At 39.9% G+C, this 26,304-nt stretch overlaps 1 protein-coding gene across 2 annotated transcripts; it reads right to left on the bottom strand.

Moving 5' to 3' along the window:
• Positions 1-283: 283 nt before the first annotated feature.
• si:ch211-51a6.2 (neurotrypsin) lies at positions 284-26,304 on the bottom strand. 2 transcript variants are annotated; one of them, XM_042501892.1, is made up of 14 exons: positions 26,057-26,304; positions 19,910-19,949; positions 13,286-13,528; positions 12,803-12,941; positions 11,768-11,943; positions 11,300-11,447; positions 10,443-10,621; positions 8,952-9,096; positions 7,502-7,716; positions 7,209-7,350; positions 5,043-5,321; positions 4,004-4,126; positions 2,060-2,340; positions 284-1,111 (listed from the first exon to the last, which is right to left on the bottom strand). In XM_042501892.1, exons 1-14 carry the CDS (start codon positions 26,126-26,128, stop codon positions 792-794), a joined length of 2,502 nt encoding a protein of 833 aa, XP_042357826.1. In that variant the 5' UTR covers positions 26,129-26,304; the 3' UTR covers positions 284-791. The 2 variants fall into 2 exon arrangements, with proteins under 2 accessions (XP_042357826.1, XP_042357827.1); XM_042501893.1 differs by having other exon boundaries at positions 8,952-9,093.

Below are 26,304 nucleotides of genomic sequence, written 5' to 3'. Positions count from 1 at the left end.
GTAGAGGTCTTCATGGTTTGACACTTTGAAACTTGAGCAAATCGACTTGATTTCTTTTGAAAACATGGGAAAAAGGCAATGAGCAACGACAGAAGGAATGACCCAAAAATTTGCAAACAAAAAAAATCGTAAAAGATACAAGAAAATTAGTAGAAAAAAAGAAAGAAAAGGAATAAAAAGGATATGACCGGCCGTATGGAAAAATATAATACAATATAATTTGATTGCATTTCATTATGATCATTATAAATGTAGTTTTTACCTTGTTTTTTTCCATAGCTTTTTAAAATAATTTTGTAAATTGATTAATTTCTCACAGTTTGTGTTACATTTCTTACTCAGTTGCTCATCGCCTTTTTTCCACTGCTTCATAGATCTTCTTCAACATAAAAGTATACATTTTGTGGTCTAAATTAGATGTTAGGATCCATGTTGGATGTGACGTCTCAATAAGACATATTCTGATTGGCTGTTTTCTCTGTTCATGTTCATGTTTTGTGTCATCTGTTGTCAGGTAGCACAGTCAGTTTGTGCATAAAGAAGTGCCCTTCTTTTTGTTGTTGTTAAACTTCTGCCTAACAAATGAATAAATAAGTTAAAATAGCATTGTTGTTGTTATTGGTCTTATTGCGTATCGAGCGTTTTGGTTGCAGTGGTGCATTTTAGCTGTGAGGTTAGATTGTGCTGCATGTGGATAAAAAGAGCCGTGCAACAGGTCTGTATAAATGAACTCGGTGTAGAGAAGCGTATGTTACCGACTGTAAAAAGCGGTTACGTGTTTTTATCCATCATCAGGTCTTGTAGGGTTTGCTGATGACCTTGTCAATCCATCGTAGGAACCTGCTAACACGCGTGTACACCCCGGGGAATGAGGGGTTACCACAGCCATGACCCCAGGAGATGACTCCTGTCAGCACCCAGCGGCCCCCCTGCCCCTGGCAAACTAGCGGACCCCCGCTGTCCCCCTGGCAACTGTCCACGCGGTGGTGCTCCGATACGCTCCCGGCACATAGCATGCGGCTAGTGAAGCGGCCGCCGTATCGCTTCTTACACTTCCAGGCTGGCAGCAGGGGGACCCAGGCCTGCAGCAGAGTGCGGGGGTACTCTGAGTCTGATGGCAGGAAGCAGACAGGACACACACATGAGAGGACGATCATGTGGAAGATATCTGACACAAATACAGATAATGAGGCACAAGAAAATGGCCCAGAAATGACCAAGAAATAAGCAAAACAAAAAGTTTTTTTTTCTGTGACGGAATATTAAATATATAATTATAAGAATTATAAACATAATATTCTGGAAATATTTTTCTTGATATTTTAAGCACATTTTCAGATTAATTTATTTTCATCTTTAACTATTTTTTTTTGAGTTTGGGGGGCATTTCTTGTCAAGTTGCTCATTATATTTCCGGCTCCAGAGCTGGGGCCGATGTAATAATCGTAAGCAGCCATTTTGAGCGCAAGCATATGGATTAGCTGTCAGAGATGTCAATCATGGCGGAAAACCCCCCTTTTTGTAGAACTGAATAACCCATTAAAACCATACTAATCCTAACAATGATCACTTGAACAAACATCAGGGGGATGAGAACTACCTTTAGTGACAGAAACCATCTTTAGGAAAATTTGTTTGGCGTGTACTTTGAGTTTTTAGTTTGGCCTATGTCCCATTCACTTACATGGACGGGCGGGCTTTATGACTTATGCTGTAGACAGACACCAGGGGGCGATCCAGACTTAAAATCTACACCTTGGGGGAACTAGCATGTTGTCCATCTTTATATACAGTATGTGCTTTCCACTGAAGAAATAATCCTTGTGAAGTTGTTGACAGATTATCTAGAATAGACTGGGAGGAGCACCTCCCTAGTAGAGTAGGAGAGGGTTGAGGGGACAGCGGAGGGAGAGACTTGAGACAAAGATACTGCTTGAGATGCAGGTGCATGCAGAAAAAAACTCATTCTATTATGGGAATACAACAATAAAGCAACAGATGGAAGATGAGGATTTGCAGCTATGTAAAGAGCACGTGGTGGTGAGAGCAGTGAGGGTACCTGTGATGCCCCATCCGGTGATCACACAGGCAGCAGGTCTCTTCTCCCACTTGTTGCCAAGCTCTCGCAGACACACTGCTCCTGTGTGGGGGTTGAATGCCACACAGTTGCCCTCTGTGCCTTTGAGCCGCAGCAGAGCAATGTCGTTCTCCCAGCCCTGGCTGCGGTACTTTCTGTGGATAACGATGCGTTCAGGTGACAATGTGCGTTCAAAGTCATCCTGCTCCTCAGTGTGGTAGTCACCCAGGCGCAACACGTAGCGGCTCGGGTCTCTGCCAAACCTGGAGGAGGAGCACATTTAAGAAATGGTCTTAAAATGCATTTATTATGTCACCAGCATGCATAACCTAAAGAGTTATGCATGTGTCTCAGGACACAAGGATCCTGAATAAAGACATAACACTGTCTAAGCAACACATAGATTCATTATTGTTACTCATTATTATTCTCTCTGAACCCTGAGTAAAATGCTTGATATATTTTGAAAAAAAGACATGGCTAAAAAAAGGCAATAACTACCTTTGCAAGTAATCCTCACTACTTTCTACAGAGGCACTATAGAGAGCATACTGACCAGCTGCATCTCTGTCTGGTCTGAAGGCTGTAAAGCCTCAGACTGGACATCAGTGCAGAGAGTGGTGAGGGCTGCAGAAAAGGTCTTCCCTACCTTCCATCTGGGACATTGCACAAAAGCGCTGTCTGACCAGGGCTCACAACATCATGAAAGACCCCATCCATCCCCACCATGGACTGTTCTCTCTGTTTGCCTCTGGCAAAAGGTTCTGCAGCATTCAGGTAGAGCAGCCAGGTTCTACAATACTTTCTTCCCCCGAGCCATCAGACTTTTGAGCTCTATATACCCACAGGAGGGTGTGACCCCCATTGCACTACACTGAACTGTTCCTTCTTCCAGTAAAACGTGACAAGAAAATGAACTCAAATTTAATAATAATTAAAAACTTAGAAAAATGTCAGGGTGGCACAGTGGCGTCGTGGTTAGCACTGTTGCCTCACAGCAAGAGGGTCCCTGGTTGGAACCCGGGTTGGCACGAGATTCGGTCCGTGGGAGGGGGCCCTTCAGTGAGGAGTTTGTATGTTCTCCCCGTGTCTGCGTGGGTTCTCTCCGGGGTCTCCAGCTTCCTCCCACAGTCCAAAGACATGCAGCTCAGGTTGATTGGTGACTCTAAATTGCCCTTAGGTGTGACTGTGAGCGTGTATGGTTGTCTGTCTATATGTGTCAGTTGGGATTGGCTCCAGCCCCCCCGCGGCCCTTGCGAGGACAAGCGGTTACGGAAAATGAATGAATGAATGAATGAATAGAAAAATGTCCAGGATATATTTTTTAAAGATAATTTTAATTTTAGAAAATGTAACAGAAAAAAAATCTGACATATATTTTTAATTTTCTTCTTTCACTTTCTTTTTCAACTTTTTTTTTGGTTATTTTCACATAATTTTCTTGGAACATTTTTTTGCTAATTTGTCTCCAATTTTTTGGGTCATTTCTTGTTAAGTTGCCCATTCCCTTCTCCTGGTGATTTTTGAGAGAAATCAAACCAATTTGCTCAGGTTTCAAAGGGTTCATGCCCAAATTGAAGGAATTGACAGGTCTGCATTTCACTGAAATATCATATCTTATATGATCACATATGAATAATAATAAATAAATAAAATAAATAATAAATAGATAGATTGATTGATTGATTGATAGATAAACCCCCATGATATGGATTATTTCATGTAACAAAGGTAGAGTGAGTTGATTGGATTTCAAATTCCTTACACATTTGAGTGGCTCAATTTAAAGACATGGTTTAACTTTTTATATTTGGTTTCAAAATTAAATGTTCACGGTAAGAGTTATGAGACTGATAAGAATTTCACAGTTTACAGTGACCAGATTTACACGATTACAGAGGACCACTAGAGGGAGCTGTCTCCTACCTCTTAAAGCAGTGTGCGGCAGTCACAACCCAGCAGGGGTTAATGAGTGATGCTCCACACAGCGGATGATTTCCTTTAGACTGAGACCTGAGCCACAGAGACACCTGCCACGGCCACTCACCCCTAAAATCACACACACACACACACAGGACACAGTGAGGCTTTCAGGGGCTCAAATAGATGCACGCACGCACACACACACACACACACACACACACACAGCTGTGCTGTGATTGTGATCAAAATAATGTAAAATATACATATTACTCAGCAGAAATAATTGATACATACATTAACCCTTTGAAACCCAGAGCAACAACACTTTTCTTGTGCTGTTTTCAGACACCTTTAAGTATTTAATCTTGAAACCTGAGCATACTAGTGCGATTTCTTCCAAAAATCATGGGGGAAAAGCAGTTAGCAACTTGGTAATAAATGTTCACCAAACTTGCAAGCAACTAGACTAGATTTAGAAAATCATTCCTAAAAAGCTAGGAAAAACTGTCTTGGGGAAAAAAGAAAAATAGGGAACTAACTGTGATTATAATTATGATGTAACATTAACAATTATGTTACAAAATTATCATTTTTTTAAAATCTTTTTTTACGGTCTTTTCCTTTTTTGTTTGTTTTTAACTTAGCTTCTTTCTTTCTTTCTTTTTTTTCACACCAATTTTTAAGTAATTTTTTTGTACTTTTGACTAATTTATTGCTAATTTTTGAGTCATTTTATTCATTGTTCATTGCCTTCTTCCAATGATTTTGAAAGAACTGAAAACAGTTTGATTCAAGACAATTTGCCTTAGGTTTCAAAGGGTTAAAGTAATTATTTTCAGTTTTTGGCAAGCAGAATAACATCTGTATTACCACTTGTGTTGGTGTTCCATAGATGTACTGGAGCAGTGAGACAGATAGTGAATCAAGTTCTGACATTTTTACATGCTTTCTGGTGTGTGTGTGTGTATGTGTGTGTGTGTGTGTGTGTGTGTGTGTGTGTGTGTGTGTGTGTGAGTGCGTGCGTGCGTGCGTCCATACTAACCTCAGGGACTTATCTCCTCCTATGATCCTGCGTCTACGTCTCTGGTTATTGAGCCTCAGGCCGCAGGTCTGCATGGCGGCAGCAGCATCTCCCACAGGATCCAGGGTGTAGTCACAGATGACGCCTGCATCTTCACTGTGGCGACAGTCGTGGTTATCTTGACCTACAGCCGCACACTGGCCTAAGGACATCTCTGTGCCTGAGCAGTGAACATTGTCCAGATGAATCGGACCTTGACCTTCACCAAAGTACGCCATAGAGCGAGCTTTAGCCACACCACTGAGGGGACAGCATACAAAAACACACAGGATCATTATTATTTGTTTCTTTTTTTATAGATAGATTATTACATGTGCACAAGTTTTGCAGTGGACTCCTGCATATAATGCCCTAGATATCCTTCCTTCTGCTGTTGATGTTCCGGTATGCCGCTACCATTATGTCAACACAAGCACATGGTGGAATAACGCTGCAGGTGGTTACGTTTAGACACCAGCACACGGCGACCAACGCCAGGATGTCACCAAACACACATGCTGGCATGGCTGGTTAGGATTAGGGGAAGGAGACATATGATAAGGTGTAGGAAAAAAAAAACAAACAGAAAGCAAACACTGGACAACAACATAAAAGTTCAGGGTTTGTCCATCCACCACTCCTCTCACCTGCCTATAGGGACCTTCATGCCTCTTATGTTACATCATTAGTGGCAGCGTTTAAACCTGACACCGTCCAGCAGCATATCTGGTCACAACAACAGTTCTGTCTCTCAGCGTTCTTTGCAGATGACGTCCAGCGGCGTATCATGCAAATGCAAAAGGATGCTTTTGGTGTTGTGATCTTATGTCAAAAGTACTTCAAAAGCGGCGGTATTTAATGTTTTTGGAATGAGAGCGGGCTGGACTTTCGCCCGTGATTTTATTACATCCCAATTAGATGACTGCATTACACTCCTTTCCGATGCAGCGCAACCTATCCAAGCTTCAACGGGTCCAGACTTCTCACAAGATCAAACACAAGAATGCACATAACTTCCATTTTTGCATCCCTACATGTGGGTACCTGTACGTTTTAAAACTGATTTTAAAAAATCTAATGAGTCACATATGGGGTTGGGCCCTGTCTGTATCTTCTAGATCTGCAAGATCTACACCTGCTAACCCCATAAGAGCCTGAGTTCAGCCTGAGATCCTTACATAGGAGTATCTTGGTTTATAGGCCCTAGTTAAAAACCACAGGAGACCAGGCCTTTGGAGTCAGGACCCCTCGACTCTGGAAGGACCTGATGTAGTGATCCAACAGGCCAGCTGTGTGTCTTAGTTTAAATCTCTCTTTAAAATGCTTTATTTTATTTTTTCATTATTTAGTTTAGCATTACACACAACATACAGCTGCCGAATGCCATTAGTTATTAAGTCCTAAACCGAGGTGATGGACTCATTAAGATTTAAACCTGGGGTGCCTGGTTGCTCAGTGGATAAAGCGGCACCCCATGCACAGAGGCTGTGTCCTCACCGCAATGGCCGCAGGTTCGACTCTGTCCTCAGTTCTTTGCTGCATGTCTCCCCCTCTCTCTCTCCCCCTGTCATTCTCACACTGTCCTAGGCAATAAAAGCCCCAAAAAAATCTTAAAAAAAAATTAAACCTGATGATGGTATTAACTGAAAAGTTAAGGAATCACCAAAGCTATTACAGTTCGTCCTGTGTTTACAAAATATCATGGCAAATCTCTCAGTCATTAATTCTGTACAAGAAATGTCAATCTGTAAGCAGAGCATGAGGAAAAAATTGGGTATCAACAAAGTCATTGTGACAAATCATCTGAAGGTTTAAATTTATGGCAATCCATAAAATTGTAGAACTTCTAAGACAGTTCATATGCAACATATAACAGAAAATGTCATTCTGCTGGTGGCACTGGATGAAAAAGTCACCAAAGTCAATAGGATTCATGCTCTGGAGATCGTAATTGCCTGCCAACTGCCATTTTGCCATCTCCAGAGCCAGGATTTAAAAAATGATCAAACTGTAAAGACAAATTTCCATGAAATTTTCTGAGCACATTTATGTTGAACCATGGATGAACCCTTCTGATTCTGGACAATGCACAAGCTTTTCTCTTGCTTTCTTAGGTAAAAATATCAGAGATGGTGTAATCATACTAACCTGAATCCAAGCTGCTTGCAAACCACAGCAGAGTTGACATCATTCCAGCCATCATCACACACACTTCCCCACTGGCCGTTCATGAACACCTCCACTCTCCCCTCCTTCCTGCTCTCTCCAGCAACCAAACGCACCAAAGGGCCTACCAACAAACATTACAGGGAAAACGTGTCTTTATTGTGTAAATGATGACAGTTATTCATGCCCTGAGGCCTTTACAAAGGTAATACACACAAGTACAGTGACTAGAAAAAAACTGCCTTCCCTCAGTAGCTAACAATGTGTGAACTCACCAACAGAAGGCAAAAGGCCTGGTATCTCATTGGTTTCACCTCCCCTGTCACAGCGGACACCCACATCCTCACTGTGGGAGCAGTCGTGTTGGCCCCACTCAGAGTGGCTGCAGGCCAGTAAACTGGTTTCTGTTCCTCGACACTGCACCTCATCCAGCAGGATCAACCCCTGACTTTCTTCATACATCCCATCAGGAGCCACCTCCGCTTGGCCCCTATAAACAAGGCACGATAACAGAACATAGATCCCACTATGGACACTCAAGCATTCATTTATTCAGTCATACAAGCTGATCTGAGTGGTTACATTATCTGATTGACATCTGCAGGTAAAAAGATATGTAATTATCAAAACAATCAGATTTATTGATTATGAGGTTGGATGGTTGGTCTTTCCGTCAACAGTAGACTTTTAAATATTCTGGCTCCAAACAATCCTGCCTGTGCTAGAGTACTCAGGCCAGATCAGATCAGGTCTCTAAATAGGGCTGATGTAATAAACAATTTAGCATTAAAAGCACTTAACACTTTCCTGCTCCAAAGATCTGTGCCAAATTAGGTCATCAAATGACCTTTCTTCAAACCGTATCCATGGGCAAAACTCCCAGCTTTGTATACAATATAATATATGAGAAAACTGGCAAGTCATTTTGAAGTGAATGTGACATGTCTTTGCGTGTTTCTCCTTAAATAAACACTTTGACAACCATCTTATATGCAAGGCAAAACATTTGGCAAGTGAGTAGTATGGCCCCCCTAAAGAAACCTATAATAGACTGTAGTGTTCCTGTGGCTTTTCATTCAATCCCAGCCTAATCCCAAAATTTCCATTAGCACAACAAATATTTTTTACCATTGGATCTAAATTCCAGCCCCACCTATGATCACGAACACTAGGTAGTGAGATGAAGCAGACAAAATTATATTCTTTGGCAGGGTTTCTTGGAGTAAAGTGAGGAGCTCAGACAGACTAGGTAGAAAGGAAGCAGGAGGGCATTAAAGGAGTTTAATCAGGATGCTTTATGGACTCATATTCTGTGCACATGCAACTCTAAGAAAATCCTCTTGTAGACCCTAAATATGCTTGATGGTTTATGCTATATCTCAGAGAGTGCCTTGGAATCCAAGAGAATAAGTTGGAGGACCTGTAGAGAAATGTCATTGGACTACCTTTAATACGAAGCTGAAAAATGGATGGAAGGATTTGTAGGGTTCTGAGACTTGCAAAATTGTGAGTATGATGTTCAGCCTGTGTGATGTTTTAAAGACTTTCATTTAGCTTCCTTGGGGATAAGAAACCATCGGTGCTTGGTAAGAATGATCATCTGCAGACATGATGGCATGTGGTTGTTCATTCCTACTTTAGACTAGTACACAATCACAAGGTGGTACACAATCTGCTAAGGCACATAGTACTTCAATAGTGACTCAGATGTATTGATGCACTGACCTGAAGCCCAGTTGTCTACACACTACCTGGGCGTTGAGTTCGGTCCAGTTGTCATCACACACGGTGCCCCATTCTCCCTGGTGGTAAATCTCGACGCGGCCCTCCCAGTGACTGTCTGCTCCAACTAGACGAACTGCACCATCTGCTGCCAGACAGGGAAACACTGTACATAATTAAATCACATACTCCTGGGAGTGCATGAGAAATTTAATCTCTTCTAGTGTTGGTGTTAGTCATCTCTTTTAGAGCAGTTAAGATCACAATATGTCTGAAAGGATTCTCAGTTATCAAAGTCAGGGTAGCTCAAAGTGCAAAGTCAAATCCAACTGAAGTTGCTGTAGACCCGTAAAAAAGTTTCATTACTCATCCAAAAAGCTGGTACAGAGTGACAGGCAAATAGTTTTTGTAGGGTTGTCAACATACAGCAATGAATGGCCACAAAACACTGAAGAAGTACATGGCCCGACATGGAAGGACCAATTCCTTGGGTTAATACACACCAGTCTACATACATACAATCTGCTTCTAGGAGACACTGACTGTCACAGTCAGCTTTCTGATTATCTATGCAGGAATTTTGAATTCCTGTAAATAAATAAATACTATTCAGTAAGAACTGAAGAAGCATTACAGACAGGAGGCAAAATTTAAATGGTAAATGGACCATACTTGTATAGTGCTTTTCTAGTCTTTTCGACCATTCAAAGCCCATCACAGGACGTCACATTCACCCATTCACACACATATCCACACAGTGGTGGCAGAAGATACCGTACAAGGTGCCACCTACTAGGTAGTAACCATTCATATGCACTCACACGCCGATGACACGGCATTGGGAGCAATTTGGTGTTCAGTATGTTGCCCAAGTATAATTTGACATGTTGCCTGGAAGAGCTGGGGATCGAACTGCTGACCTTCCAATAAGAGAACGATTCACTCTACCTCTGAGCCACAGCCACCCCTGGTCTTTGAGAATCTAAAGCAAGTCGAATTGCCTTTGACTTGGCACTTTTAGATATCACAGTGATATCGGTTATTAGAGGATTCCTGCTTATAACAGTGGGCATGTTGCTGTTTCTTTCTTTTTTTCTTTAGCATATCATATTGGTTTAAAGGTGTGTAGGATTTAGGGGGATATATTTGCAGAAATGAAACAATGATAACAAAATGAGTACATTTTCTTCAGTGGATAATCACCTAAAAATAATAGTTGTTTTTTTTTTTTACTTTAAAATTAGCCATTTCTATCTACATAGGGTGCGGGTCCTCACTTATTGCCATGTTAAACCGCCATGTGTCTACAGTAGCCCAGAACAGACAAACCAAGCTTTGGCTCTAGATAGGGACATTGCCGTTTTTGCATTTTCGTGTCAACCACTTAGAAACCCAACTGTGACGAGCAGCATCAGAAAAACACTGATTTGTAATGTGTAACTGCTTTATTGATTACACTGTGCTTGCATGCATGCTTCCTTCCTTGCCTCTGACCTGTGTAAGGATTGCAGGACACCCCAGCGTCTTCCGTGTGGTCACAGTTGTGTTGCTGCCAGTTGTTATGAGGACACTCCTCCAGAGAGAGTTCATTGCCTGTACACTGAATTCCATCCACGAGGATGGGACCATCACCTTGGCCGAAGTGGGCCCGTGTCCACGCCTTGGCCACACCCCTGTTGGTCAGGACACATTAACAGCCCCCTCTTAAATGTACAGTAGCACAAGGTCAGTTACACAAAAAAATTTTTTAAAAATGTTTGTTTATATTAATCATGTGAGAGTGAATGCTATTTTGTGGGTCTAAATGTTTTCTGTTCATCTGTGTGTACACCGCTCCCAGAGTAGTTTTGTCACTGTATCAATATTTATACACAGGGTTGATGATAATCTCTTTGGAGCAGGTAGAATGATTGATTGATTGATTGAAATATTTATGTCAAACATGTACATTCATTTTTTAATTTTTTTCCCTCCAAGTCCATAAACATGCAAACCAACAAAAGAAAAGTTAATTGTAAAAACAGTCCATTCTAACATTTGAAAAGGAGTAGGAAGAAGTGTTAACTTGAGTGATCCCACCCCCTCCCTAGTATTCATTAACTAATAAATGTGAATATGCTTCCTATATATACATATATATACATATACACACATACAAAAACATACACATACAGTATTTAATTCATAATCAAATATGTTTGTGTATTTGTGTACTTGTGTCAATATGCGTTGGTACTTCTTTATGATTTTCATTTAGACTGTTGATGTGAAAGGCTTTTTACATCAGTAGAGAAGCCAATAATTTGATCCTTTGAACATTGTGTAGTTATCGCACAGCAGCTGTTTCTTACCCCAGGCCCAACTGTCGGCACACCACCTCAGCATCAGTGTCATCCCACTGGTTATCACAAATGGTTCCCCACTTGCCATTATGGTACACCTCGACACGGCCCTCAAAGTCCTGCAGACCTCCGACCAGCCTCAGAGGGATGCCAGCACCTGAGAAACAAAAAGGTAAAACCAACAAATTAACTAATAATGACCTACACATATTGTTTTTGAAAAGATTTTAGACACTAGGTCTCTGACTCTCTACAGTCTGTTGCTAGTTCTAAGGGAATGCCGTTATGTGTGCAAACTGAGGTCTTGAAACTATTCTGACAAAAAATAATGAGACCTAGCACTGTGTTTGTACGTGGCAAACAGTACAACGAAGTCCCATCTGTCATGTATCCAACATTAGAATGTATCCACAATGTATTTGTTATTAGCTATCAGTGATGTTTTTGTTTACATAATCTGAAGGGACATTGTCTCACCTTCAGGTTCAGCACAAACCACCCCTGCTTCGTTGCCATGGTTGCAGTCACTGGTGACAAACTTCCTGTTTCGACATTCCAGTAAGGATTTCTCATTACCACAGCAACCCAGACGCTCAAAGTGGAAGACCGAACCTGGGCCGAAGTAGGAATGCTGCAGGGCTGTACCGATCTCACTGTGTGGACAGCAGATACACAGAGAGGCTAACACAAGGCCCGAGGAAATGTCACGCTAAGACTCGTCGAGTATTTAAATGACAATGCTGATGGAAGCTACTCTGTCTATCTTACTAAGCTATCAGCAGCTCTGCTTCCAAAAATGCTGCATAAAATACTGCAGAACATTTGGGCTACATTTGAAGAAATTCCAGCTCAGGTGGGTTTTTTTGCAGAACATGATGATGTCACAGTGAAGTTGAACTTGTGACCACTTCATTATGTACATCCTATTAGACATTTGTGTGAAATGTTGCATAATTAACATATAAATTCTTCAGTTGTGGCCAAAAACACATTTTGTAAGGCCACAGTGACCTTGACCATTAATGCTCAAATTCTAGTCAGTGAATTCTTGAGTCTAAGTTGGTTGCATGTGAATGTTTGTGCCAAATGTGAAAATATTCCCTCAAGATGTTCTAACAATATTCTGTTCACAAGAACCATGGCTTTTGCCAGCACAGGGGCTTAAAAACTAACAGATAAAACAGGAAATGTGGTGGTACTCACTGACAAGAATAGTTGGTGACTTCCACATCCTATAAGCTACAAGCTCAATGATGTTATTGCCTTCCATTTATCTAGTTTTGAACCTCAGATGGGGCTAATCAATTAGCCTCGGAAAAATAGCCTAATGTGTTGACCTGTTCAGCATGAGATTTCATCAGTTCATAGTATTTCTACTGCTCCTTGTCTCCTAAATAAGTCAGAAACTGCTGCAACACAATCAGTAGGGTTGTTGTTTCATTCACTGTGACATAGAGCAGTAAGTTAGCAGCCAATTCACTGCTGTATTAAAAAAAACATGACTATCCTCACCCCAGTCCCAGCTGTCTGCATATGACGCTGGCATCACGGTCGGTCCAATGTGTGTCACACACTGACCCCCACTTGCCATTCAGATAGACCTCCAGACGACCACTGTTTGCTGATGACCCCCCCACCAATCTTGCTGCCCCTGCAAATGACACACAAGTAAACGTGCTAGAATACATAGAAACATACAAAATACATACACAAAAAGTGCATTGGTCATTGGTGTGCTTTCCATGCATCCACCCATCCATGCATTCATCCATGCTTATGTGTCTGTCCGTCGGTATGTATGTACGTCTGTCATCCATCCATCCATATGCCCATCTGTCCATCCATCCATTCGTCCATCCATCTGTCTATCAGTCCGTCTTTCCATACATCTGTCCATCCATCCATCTGTCACTCATCCATCCATCCATCCATCCGTCCGTCCGTCCGTCCATCTGTCCGTCCACCCACACATCCATCCATCCATTCTCAGCTCACCCTGATGGCAGTCACAGTAGGCCCAGCCAATGGCCCCGGAGCTCTGCCTGAAGAAGCACCAGGGTTTGGTCTCTCGGTCTGGATTTCGGCAGAAGTTGTGCTCCCCCAGGCCTCGGCCTGGGTACTGCCGCATGTAGTCTGGAAAGTCTGTCCATTTCAGACAGGGGAGGCCTGAGTCCGTGAGGGAAACTGAGCCGTTATAGTAGCCCAGTTCTGTAAAGCCCTTGGAACAGGAGAGGGAAGCTGTAGACACAGACCATCACTCAGTCAGTCAGACATTCTTTAGTTACTGATTGACATCACATGAAGAGCTAGAAAACAATGAGGTTTAAAATCCAATAAAGTATTATTCAAAACAGAGACAAGACCAAATCTGGTGAGATACATGGCCATGTTTGTTATTAAGTAGTAAGTAACAAATTACAACCCTGATTCCAAAAAACCTAGGACATTGTGTAAAGCTTAAATAAAAACAGAATGCAACGATTTGCAAATTGTTTTTCACCTTGATTTAAATAAATAGAGTACAAAGACAATATATTTAATATTCAAACTGATAAACTTTATTGTTTTTTGTAAATGTAGACTCAATCTGAATTTGATGCCTACAACACATTTCAAGTTGTGACAGGAGCAACAAAAGATGGAGAAAGTTATGAAATGCTCAAAAAACACCTATTTGGAATATTCCACAGGTAAACAGATCAAATAGTAACAGATTAAGGTATCATGACTGGGTATGAAAGAGGCTTCCTTGAAAGGCTCAGTTGTTCACAAGCACAGATGGTGTGAGGTCACCACTTAGTGAAAAAACTGCATTGGCAAGTAGTGCAACAGTTTGAGACCAACATTTAACAGCACACAATAGCACAAAATTTAGGGATCTCACCATCTACAATCCATAATATTATTAAAAGATACAGAGAATCTGGAGAAATCTTTGCATATAAGGGACAAGGATGATACCAACATTGAATGCCTGTGACCACTGGCCCCTCAAACTTTACTGCATTAAAAACCAACATGACTGTATAAAGGATATCACTCCATGGGTTCAGGATCACTTTGGAAAACCATTGTCAGTAAACACAGTTCATCTGCAAATGCAAGTTAAGAATCTACTATGCAAAGTGAAAGCCAGGTATCAACAACATCCAGAAACAACGCCAACTTCTCTGGACCCGAGCTCACATGAGATGGTCTGATGAGTCCACATTTCAAATTGTTTTTGGAAATCATGGACATGGTGTCCACCAGGCTAAAGGGGAAAAGGACCATCCTCATTGTTACCAGCTCAAAGTTCAAAGCATCTGTGATGGTAAGGGGAGGTGTTAGTGCCCATGGCACCATGGGTAACTTTATATCTGTGAAGGCCCCATGAATACTAATGGTAGGTACATACAGCGTTTGGAACAACATATGCTGCCATTCAGAAAAAGTCTTTTTCAGGGACGTCCCTGTTTATTCCAGCAAGACAATGAGGCACATTCTGCACATGTTCCAACAGCATCGCTTCATAGTAAAAGAGTGCAGCAACTAGACTGACCTGCTGCAGTCCAGATATGTCTCCTGTTGAACACATGTGGGCACATTATGAAGCCCAAACTACAACAACAGAGACCTTGGACTGTTGATGCACTTAAATTGTATTTAAAAAACACTTTGGATCAGAGCAAGATTTCATTGTGTGATGTGTAATTATAGCCTCTGGGGGCACAAGCTAAGAATCATATTTGTAGGGTAAAATTATGCTAGAAAGTAACTAACTTTGGATGCAACAGTTTTACTTGTAACAGAGTAGTTTTAAGTTTTCAAGTGATCACTGCTTTTTAACTCTGACCATTTCTCTATTAGGATCTGTAATGTTTTTTTTAGGATCCTCATTTGCTAACAGCCAGTCTTCACACTTCATCTGCAGCTTTAGAACTCCTCTTTAGGTTACAGGATCCTGGAGTGACTGGTAAGAACAAGTTCTATGAGGCTGGAGTACATGTCACACCTCACACATGCATGGTAGGCAGGCAGCGGTTTAACAAGACAAGTCTGAGATGCAGGGAAGACACTTAATGGCAACCAGAAGCACTGCCAACTGTAAAACTGATCCATAAAAGTGCTTCCTGGGCAGACAAACTTGTTCACACACAGAACAAGAAGAACCTTGGCTGACTCAGAATCCAACAGTCAATCACTCAACATTTGCACATGTAGATTCTTGTAGATTCCAACACAGCTGCCAAGCATAAAATACTCAACAGTCTAATCGTCCATTTTCCAGTGGGAGAGACCGACAGGCGTGAAGTCAGTGCAGCTTTGTTCCCATTAGTGGTGAAGCCTCATTGCCCTAAGTCATGACGCATGGAAATCAGTTAATCTACAGGGCTACACCGCTTTAACCATGTCTGTGAGCTATAGGCACAGGACTGATCCACAGGCTGCTGCTGCTGGTGTGGAACAACAGTAAACCACACTGGGTAATTGTATACAGACATGGCGTGACTGCAGAGAGAGCAGAGGGCTGAAGTGAAGAGACACACAGAAGGAGCATACAGGCTATACTGCAAGACTGACAGGAGACAGGATGACAACAGACTTGGTTTGACCTGAAGACTGGGTGAGAATGTTTGCAGTGTGTAAAACCTCAACCTGTGTCTCACATGACTGTCTACAGTACATGCATGTGCTGAATGTCACTTCGGACCTTTTGAAGAGTCATGTTTTCACAGCAATCAATCACTGTGGGTGTGATATTATTGGAGAGACACCAAACACATCCTTTTAATCCTTTTACACCAAGGATTTCAAGGCTTCAAATGTTTCTTTCAAAAATTATGGGAAGAAGGCAATGAGCAAGAAAAAAAATCACCTCAAATTAACAAGAAATTAGTGGAAAGGTACAAAAAAAAAACCCAGAGAATGGTAATAAACAATATAATCTGCCTAAAAAAATAGCAAGAAATTTGTAAAAAAGTACAAGAAAATTACCCAAAAATTAATTTAAAAACAAAACAAAAAAAACAAAAACAAGGAAAACACTTGGAAAAGTGCTTTAAAATTCTAATAATTCTGATGCTTGATAATTAGAAGTATAGTGAGTTTCCCTAGCTTTTTTCCCCTTTTTTTACCCTGGACACTTTGCACTAGCATTAAAAAAAAATAATTTACTAATTCCCTGCAGTATGTGGAAAATTTCCTAAAAAGTTGCTTATTGCCTTTATTCCCCCATGTTTTTGAAAGAAATCACACTAAATTGCTTCAAAAGTTTAAAAACTTTTGAAAGGTGTCTGAAAGCAGTACAAGAAAAGTGATTTTGCTCCAGGTTTTAAAGCATTAGTTACAAAGTGAGGGCAAATCTCCAGCTAAACTTAATCAATCACAAATATAACAGGTGTTAATCGTGCGTTAGAGAAGAACTTTCCTCGGCCAACAGAGGGAAGCGGCTGTATTGATCAAATCAAAGCTGCAAGAAACAATGAGCAGTTTTTGGGCTTCACAAAGTTTAGTAAAGTCACTTCAGCAAATATATCTAGATGAGGAGTGAGATCAATCACTTGTTTAATTAAAATGAATGCAGCATTTTAATAACTGTACACCCAAAGTGTGAACAAAACTTGATGTGTTAGTTCAGGACTTACGCTGCCTTCACATGCTCCTCAGAAATATCATATTTATCATACTACGAGTTACGAGCACATGAACAGTTTGAATTTGGGCAAGGCTAAAACAGGTGAATTGGGCTCAATGCAGTTGATTTCTTGTAAATGGTATGTTCATGCTGCCCTAATTTTAGGCTATTTCCCAAATTTTGTAAAATTGTATTATTTATATTTATCTGTTTGACAGTGGCCACAGTGGCTCTGCTGCCCTCCACCATCTCTGCGGGAAAAAAAATCCATCTGCTTGGTGTGCTCTTGTTGACATTAAAAGTAAAATTGCATTATTCATATTTGCCTGTTCAGACACAATGGCCGCAGTGTTGATAGTGGCCTCCACACTGTCACTGTGGGAAAAAACATTCATCTGTTTAGTGCTGCTGTTGATTAAAAGTAAGATTGCATTATTCATGTTTGCTTGTTCAGGCTGAATGGCTGCAGTGTTTTTAGTGGCCTCCACACTGTCACTGCAGGAAAAAAAACACTCATCTGCTTCATGTGGTGTCGTTGACATTAAAAGTGATGCACGGTCAGTCTGCGTCACAGTAAGTTTCTGTTCATCTTATTTTCTTTATAATTTGTATGCTTGTTATGCAGGCTGTATTAATTATTAATTCATGAAAATGAAAAAAGGATCTAGAATCACCCACCTTACTCCTGTCTGGTGTGTCAACCACTAATGATTGCAGTTGCTCATGTTAGTGCAGGACCACAGCTGGCTGCCATGTGTCTCCTCTTTGCACCCTGATCATTTTCTCCTGTTTACAGATAGGACAATTTGCCGTTCGAAGTGGAGTTTTTGCTTTTCCTGCTTTTCTCTCAAACACCTGTGAAAGTGGATGGTTCCCACTGGAGTAAGCAATGAGGTTGGTTGGCACTTGGCACTAACTGTAACTGATAATCCTTCACTATTCAGTGATGTGTTACGATACTCCAATGATGCAGTGGTGACCATCATTACACTTTTTACTGGATCACCCTCATGACCCTCAGCAGGTCCTGTTTGCTCTGTGGAGGCAGCTCACCTGATCCTCATCTGGTCTCAGTCCAGTGGTGCTGAGGGTGTCCAAAGTATATGATAAGATTTGTTTTTAGAGAGCACTTATTTTGATAAGTTTCACCTTGCAGTCCTTTGCTCACTTCAACAACCTCTTCCACCTGTGCTTACGCTCTTCTATGGAGGCTCCACAAACAAGCAAGTAATCAAAAGCCAGATTTCCATAACAGATTTGCGTAAAACTTAAGTCATATTATTAAAATGTAGCTAAAACACAATTGCGAGATGACTGTGTTTCCACTGAGTGATGTTCTGTGACTTCTCTTGTTATAACATTATCATTTTTATGATATTTTGAGAGACATATCATACTATGATGATTTATCAAAATTTAAGAAACATTCTATATTTTGACATTTTTATGATATTTTGAGTGACATATATAGTATAATGTCTTTTTGATATTGGGAGTATCATATATTACTATGACGTTTTTTTATGATTTTTTTGGACGACATGATATAGTTTGACATTTTTATAGTAAAGACATTAATATGATATTTTTCCGATTTCTTTGGACAACCTAATATGGTATGATGTTTTAAGCGATATTTTCGAGATGTCAATAAAACTCAATGTGGAGATGGCTGCGTTTCCACTGAGTGATGTTTTGCAACTTCTTCTCTAGTGATAACATCCCACTAACCATGGTGATGGATATTCAAAACATCAGCAGCTTTATTTCTATTGCAGCCACCACACTAGCCGTCATTATTTCCAATCCAAGGCCACATAAGCTTGTTATGGAGCCATAATGGAAAAGCGAGCCCCTTATTCGTGGGAGCAGCCACGTTGGAGGGATTTCTGGGAGGTGATAGTCCACGATTTCACAGAGGAATTGTGCATTTAAAACTTCTGTAATGCTCATTGTTTGCTTTTGTAGCTCCTGCTGCATCATGAGGGAGCTAGTTCCTACCGACAAGCACATAGCCATAGTATCATGTGACCTAGAAAAGCCAAAAAATGTTTCCATTGCAGTTTTGCGAAATATGGCTTTTTCAAATTGGATAAAAATGCAACCTCATGCAAGCATAAAAACTTTTTCATGAGAAATGGGGGTGTTTTCAAAATGGACATGTTTCCATTAGGCATAATTGGAAATTCGCAATTTCAATTTGCACAATTTGAGACTTAATGGAAACCCTCCTAATGATGTTTACGACACCATCTAGACCCTCAATCACATAAAACATCTCTGGCGCCTGTAAAATCCCATACAGACAAAAGGAAAATGCACCTTTGTATGAAGCTGTTGAGCTTTCATTATCAAGTTTTATCTGTCAGAAGGTCAGATTAGCATCTAGCTCCAAAAGCTACTTTGCATTTGGCATACCTGAAACTAGGCTACTTCCTAAACAGTGAGCAATGGGTCTTGCTCCCATCTGACAGCTTGGTTTAAGTCTTTAGGATTCATGTAGAAGTGTATTTTCTTAAATGTGAACACAGTTACCACACTGTTAACCCACTCTGGTGGCTCAGTTTGCCGTACTATAACTCCCATTTTCCTGTGCTGTCATTCCTCAACTACATTGTCGCTGAGTGGTCCAAGAATCCTCCTGGGAACATACACAACGGTTGGAGCAGCTTGGTCAATCTGAATATGATGCTGATCAGATAAGATCATCAGATAATTCTATTCCCAACATTTAAAGGGGAATCAGAAATTAGACTTATTAGGATACAGACTAAAACATGGGAATTAAAGATGTATTCATACCTGTAAGAAAAAGGCAATGTAGGCTTTGATCAGGTTTAGAGCCCTGTATTTCTTGTTCATCTAAATACTAGTGTTTTGGTGGCGAGCAATGACTTCTCCATAGTAATGGGACCTCACATTTTGGTAAGGCTCATTTTGTTGTTAACATTCCTCCCAGAAGAGACACAAAGACTAAAAAAGACTTCAAGGTGCCCCCTTACCTGAACTCTGCAAAATATTCAAGTGTCCACCTTCTGTGACCTGTGGAAAAAATACAACATGTGACAAATCAAGCTGAGGTCATGATTCATGGGAAGATTGCCGAGAAATTATCAATGAATAAACACATGACACTTATTATACTGCAAGACTTTTACAGAGTTTTCATGCCACAGACCCTACTGTCATTTAAGGTCCTGAATACCTGGGAGCCCAAATGACACAAACTTCCCTGTTAAATTTGTTACAGGTCTGACTACGCCAGCTTCTCGCTGACTATACTTATGAGCAGTTCGAATGTCACGTTATAGCGGTAAACCTGGGTATTTATAGTATGCATAGCATGTTGTCACAAATATCATAAAAACGTGATAGTACAGTATGTCGTCCAAAATATCATAAAAACTTCATAGTATTGTATGTCATCTACAATATCACAAAATGTCATAGGATTGTTTGTAATCCAAAATATCATAAAAATGTCATACTATAGTATGTCATCCAAATATCATAAAAACATATCATAAAACCTCAAAGTAGAGTATGTAACCCAAAAAATCATCAACTTCTTGGTATATTATGTCATCCAAAGTATTATAAAAGCATCAAAGTATACTATGTTTACCAAAATATCACAAAACATCATAGTTCAGGATTTTGTCCAAAATATTAAAACATTACATAACAGTATGGTGTATCGTCAAAAAATTATGTCGTCCAAAATACAAAAAACATGAAAACATCATAGCAAAGTCTGTTGTCCAAAATATAAAAAAAAAACATCATAGTATAATATGTCCTCCAAAATATGATAAAAACATCATAGTATAGGATTTCATCCAAAATACCAGAAAAACGTAACAGTATGGTGTGTCCAAAAAAATCATCAATACGTCATAGTAAAGTATGTCGACAAAAATATTTAAAAAACGTCATTGTAAAATATGTTATCCAAAATATCATAAAAAACGTCATAGTATAGTATGTCGTTCAAAATATATTTAAAAATATCATAGTATCGGGGTGCCTGTGTGGATAGAGTGGAGTGGATAGAGCAGCACCCCATATATAGAGGTTGTGTCCTAGCTGCAGCAGCTGCAGGTTTGATTCCAGCCTCATCCCTTTGCTGCATGTCGCCCCCTCTCTCTCTCCCCCTTTCACGCTCAGACTGTCCTGTCCATTAAAGGCAATAAAAAAAGCCCCAGAAAAAAAAAAAACATCATAGTATATTATGTTGTCCAAAATATCATAAAAACATCATAGTATACTATGTTGTCCAAAATATTATGAAAACATCAAAGTATAGTATGTGGTCAAAAATATCATGAAAACGTCATCGTATAGTATGTTGTCCAAAATATCATTAAAAACCTCATAGTATACTACGTCATCAAAAATATAAAAAAAAACATACTATAGCATGTCGTCCAAAATATAAAAACATCATGATATAGTATGTGGTTCGAAATATATTTAAAAGTCATAGTATAGTATATCGTCGCCCAGGAAGCATCTCAAACAGGATCGGAGACAAGGGAGAACCCTGGAGGAGGCCAACACCAACCGGTCCCCTTTTTTTGAAAAAGATGTATTTCATATGATATGATGACAAAATCGAACATCGATCTTTGGCTTAGGGAGCTCTGGTACCAAGAACACTTATGAACATCCCTATGCCTGAACATGGTCTTTGTTATAGACAATCCATGACTAGCACAGAAGTCCAATAACAAAACACCACTCTGGTTCAGATCAGGCAGGCTGTTCCTCCGAATCACACCCCTCCAGGTATCTCCATCATTGCCTACGTGAGCGTTGAAGTCCCCCAGAAGAACTATGGAGCTCCCAGCCAGCACCCTTTCCAGGGCACAGCCCAGAAACTCCAAGAAGGCCGGGTACTCTGAACTGACGTTGGATGCATACGCACACAGGACAGTCAGAGACCTCCTCTCTGCGATATGCAGTTGCATCTAGGTGACCCTCTCGTTCCTTGGGGTAAACTCCAACACAGCGGCACTCAGCCAGTGGCTCATGAGTATCCCCACACCCATCCGGTGCCTCTCACTCTGGGTAACTCCAGAAACTGTGAGAGTCCAGCCCCTCTCTAAGGTTATGGTTCCAAAACCTGTGCTGTGCGTGGAGGTGAGCGTAACTATATCAAGTTTGGTACTGCTCAACCTGTCGCACAAGCTCCGGCTCCTTCTCTGCCAGAGAGGTAACGTTACACGTCCCTAGAACCAGTTTGCGACGTTGAGGCCCCCGCCTGCCACCCAGCACACAAGGCACCCAACAATGATCCCTTTCCCTGCGAGTGGTGGGCCCACAGGTGGCGGCTCCATGCATTTTCTTTGGGGGGGGTGGTGACCAGGCGAGGTACCCACATCCAGAGAGCGCCATTTCATCATGGTCCTCTCTGAATGTATGTTCAAAATATCATAAAAACATCAAAGTATAGTATGTCGTTTAAAACATATTAAAGACGTCAAAGAATAGTATGTCTTCCAAATCATCATAAAAATATCATTCTATAGTATGGCATTAAAAATATCCTAAACACTTCATAGGATAATATGTTGTCCAAAATATCATAAAAACGTCACAGTATAGTATGTCTTCCAAAAAATATCATACAAACGTCATACTATAGTACGTCATCCAAAGTGTCGTAAAACAACCCAAAGAAAACCCAGGCAGGCACAGGGAGAGCGTACAAATGCCAAACAGAACGGCCCCCACCCACGGACCAAACCTCCTTCCGCCCAGGATCGAATCCGGGAACCCTCTTGCTGTGAGGCGACAGTGCTATAGTATAGCATGTGGTCCAAAATATATTAAAAACGCTATAGTATAGTATGATGTCGAAAATATCATAAAAAAATGTCATAGTATAGTATGCCATCCAAAATATCATAAAAACATCATGGTATAGTATGTGGTCCAAGATATCATAAAAACATCATAGTATTGTATGTCGTCCAAAATATCATAAAAATGTCATGGTATTGTATGTGGTCCAAAATAAAATAAAATTTCATAGAATAGTATGTTGTCCAAAATATCATAAAAACATCAAACTATGGTATGTCCTCAAAAATATCATAAAAACTTCATAGTATGAATATCATCCCAAATATCATAAAAATGACATAGTATAGTATTAAGTCCAAAATATCATAAAAACGTCATAGTACAGTATGTCGTCGAAAATATCGTAAAAATGTCATAGTATTTTATGTAGTCCAAAAGTTCATCAAAACTTCAAACTATATTATATCGTCAAAAATATCCTAAAAATGTCATAGTATATTATGTTATATCATAATATCATAAAACATCATATAATAGTATAATATGTTGAAAAAAATCATCAAAATGTCATAGTACTTTATAACATTAAAAACATCACAGTATAATATTTTGCCAAAAAATATCATAAAAACTTCATAGTATAATTTGTCACTCAAAATATTTAAATGTCATAGGTTAGCATGTCATTGAAAAAATCATAAAATCATCATATCATGATATGTCACATGATACATTTTACATAATATATATGCTATGGTATGTCATCCTAAAAATCATAACAATGTCATAGTATAGTATGTTGCTCAAAATAAGTCACCTCAAATATCATAAAAAGTCATACTATGGTTTGTCGTTATAAAAAATCATAAAAACCTCATTGTATAGTATGTCCCTCAAGAAATCATAGAACTCTATGCTGCTTAACATAAAAAACTTCACTGTGTAGTATGTTGCTGAAAATATCCTAAAAAACGTGATAGTATAGTCTGTCAAGCGAAATATCCTAAAAACATCATAGTACAGTAAAAAATAATAAAAACATCATACTACAGTATGTTGTTTTAAAATATCATAAAAACGTAACACAGTAGTATGTCTCTAAAAAAATCATAAAAACATAACAGTATTGTATGTTACTCAGAATATCATGAAAATGTCAGTATGTCGTTCTAAAATATCTTGAAAACATCACACTATAGTATGTCGTCCAAGAAATCCTAAAAATGTCATACTATAGTATGCTGTCAAAAAATCATAAGATATCATCATAAAATATGTCTCTCAAAATATCATGAAAATATCATACTATAGTATGTGGGTCAAATATCATGAAAACGTCATAGTATAGTATGTCCTCCAAAAAATCGTAAAAACCTCATAGCATAGTTGGTTATTCAAAAAATCTTAAGTTTTGCACAGATCTGTAACAGAAACCCGCCTATTGTTGTGTCTAACATACTTGCTATTTATACATATCCTGCTCATGAGGTACAAGCCATCTATACTACTTATCACTACTGCACCGCTGCATGTGTATGTTGTGTTGTACTCCCAGTGCAGCTCTGTTTACATTCTCTGGCTGATTTCATTTCCCTCCTTTCCCTATGCTGACTGTTGTTCTGCAGAGTGCAGGAGGTATGACTGTAACTCAGACTGGTTTAAACACCATAATAAGAAGCAAACAATCCAGTTAAATAGCCTATCTGATTCTGAAATGTTTTCTTGTCAGTTTGTGAGCTCCAAACTGACAAGTGAAAATCCTATTTGAAAACAGATCACATCCTAGATGTGTTGTTATCTGAGGCTGGCCTGAGAATGTAAGCAGATATGGAGAGGGGGGTAAGGGTTAGGTGATAAAAGAGTTACAGGGGTTTCCACTGCTTCACAGCTTTGCTAGGTACCTGCTGTGCACTGCTGCTTATGGTCGCATTAGCACTAACCTCTGGTTTCCAGAAGGGATTCATCCATTTGACACTCATGTTAGACTGTGACAGGATTATTATATTCTATCTACAGGTTCATGTATGAATATGTAGTTTGATGTATGGAGAGTGAGGATTGGACATGGTTCTGTGTGTTGTTTTCCTTTTTTCAAAGTCTGGGACAGTCTGAGCTGTAGTAATTTGCAGGTTTTGGATTTGTCCCAAAAATGAACCGATATTTCTCCATAAAGTCTTCTTAGGAGGACGGTGTCATTCATTCACACAAACGATAACCTTGCCTAGACTTCTAGAGCACAGCAGGTCAAGCTGTGGAAATAGCCTACATACACAGAGTATTAACCCTTAAACCTGGGCAAATGGACTACTTGGAAAACATGGAAAGAAGGTGCAGCTTACCAAGAAATGACCCAAAAATTAGCAAGAAATTAGTTAAAAGTACATGAAAATCACCTGAAAATTAGCAAAACAAAAAACAAAAACAGACAAATAATGAAGAGACCTAAAAATTATATTAATTCACTCAAATCATTTAACATGTATAAGTGTGATAAATATTAATATAGTTTGGCTTTAGAAATGTTTCCATAGCTTTTAGAAATATTGATTTCTACAGTACAGCAGTTCAGTCTGTGGAAATGGCCTATAGGCACAGACTCTTAACCCTTTGAAATCTGGGCAAATTGGCTTGATTTCTTTCGAAAAACATGGAAGAAGGCTCTGAGCAACTTTCCACAAAATGACCCAGAATTTGACAAGAAATTAGTAAAAAAAAAAAAAAAAAAAGACAATAATGCAATTAAATAATTATGATAATTAGAAATATAGTTTGGTTTTAGCTTCTTAAAAATAAAATTTTAAATTAATGATTTCTAGACAAGTTCCTCATTGCCTCTCCCTTAGTTTTTGAAAGAAATCGCACCAATTCGCTCAGGACTCGGAGGTTAAAATACTTGAGAAAGGCATCTAAACGCAGCACAAGAAAAGTGATGTCAATCCAGGTTTCAGGTGGTTAAAATGAACATGGTTTCTGTATCTGTATGCATCTTTTTGCTCAATTTCTAATTTTCTAATGTAGGCTATACAAATATTAATAACTGTGATGAACTTTGGTGACTTATTAGTTTGTTGACGTTCTTTCAAAGAAATGATCTTTAGAAATAAACACAGTTGTCTCTACTTTCCCAGTAATCATAACTCAGCCAAAGTAATTTCCAGGAACTGTGGCATAAAATGATTCGGAAATGACAGAGAAGAGAATAAAGTCTTACACTTATCTAGTTCACCGGAGTCTATGGAGCTGAACCATTCCTAGTGCCATAAAAGCGTGACAAAGCCCGATGACAGCTCTTAAACATCAGCTTTATATAGCCGGAGAATGTTTGGCAGCAGCCGCCTTACCTCTGCACACACACACAGCGCGAGGAGCACACAGCAGGGCAAGAGCCCGGGCACCACTTTGTTCCGGTCCATCCTGCTGAAGGAACCATCTCCTCCACACCTTCCTCGCACACCTTCACCAAATCCTGCTCAGCCCGCCTGCCCAGAACCGATCCTCCCCGGCCGGTAGGTAATGTCCCGACACTGGAAAACACATTCAGACACACCGGCTGCTCCGCGCGAGACCCATCTCCAGACATCCAACCCGC

This window comes from Plectropomus leopardus, chromosome 15, assembly GCF_008729295.1.
Source record: "Plectropomus leopardus isolate mb chromosome 15, YSFRI_Pleo_2.0, whole genome shotgun sequence".
NCBI classification, from domain to species: domain Eukaryota; kingdom Metazoa; phylum Chordata; class Actinopteri; order Perciformes; family Serranidae; genus Plectropomus; species Plectropomus leopardus.
Note: the sequence above shows the minus strand (reverse complement) of the source record. Positions and strands in the feature narration are given on the sequence as shown.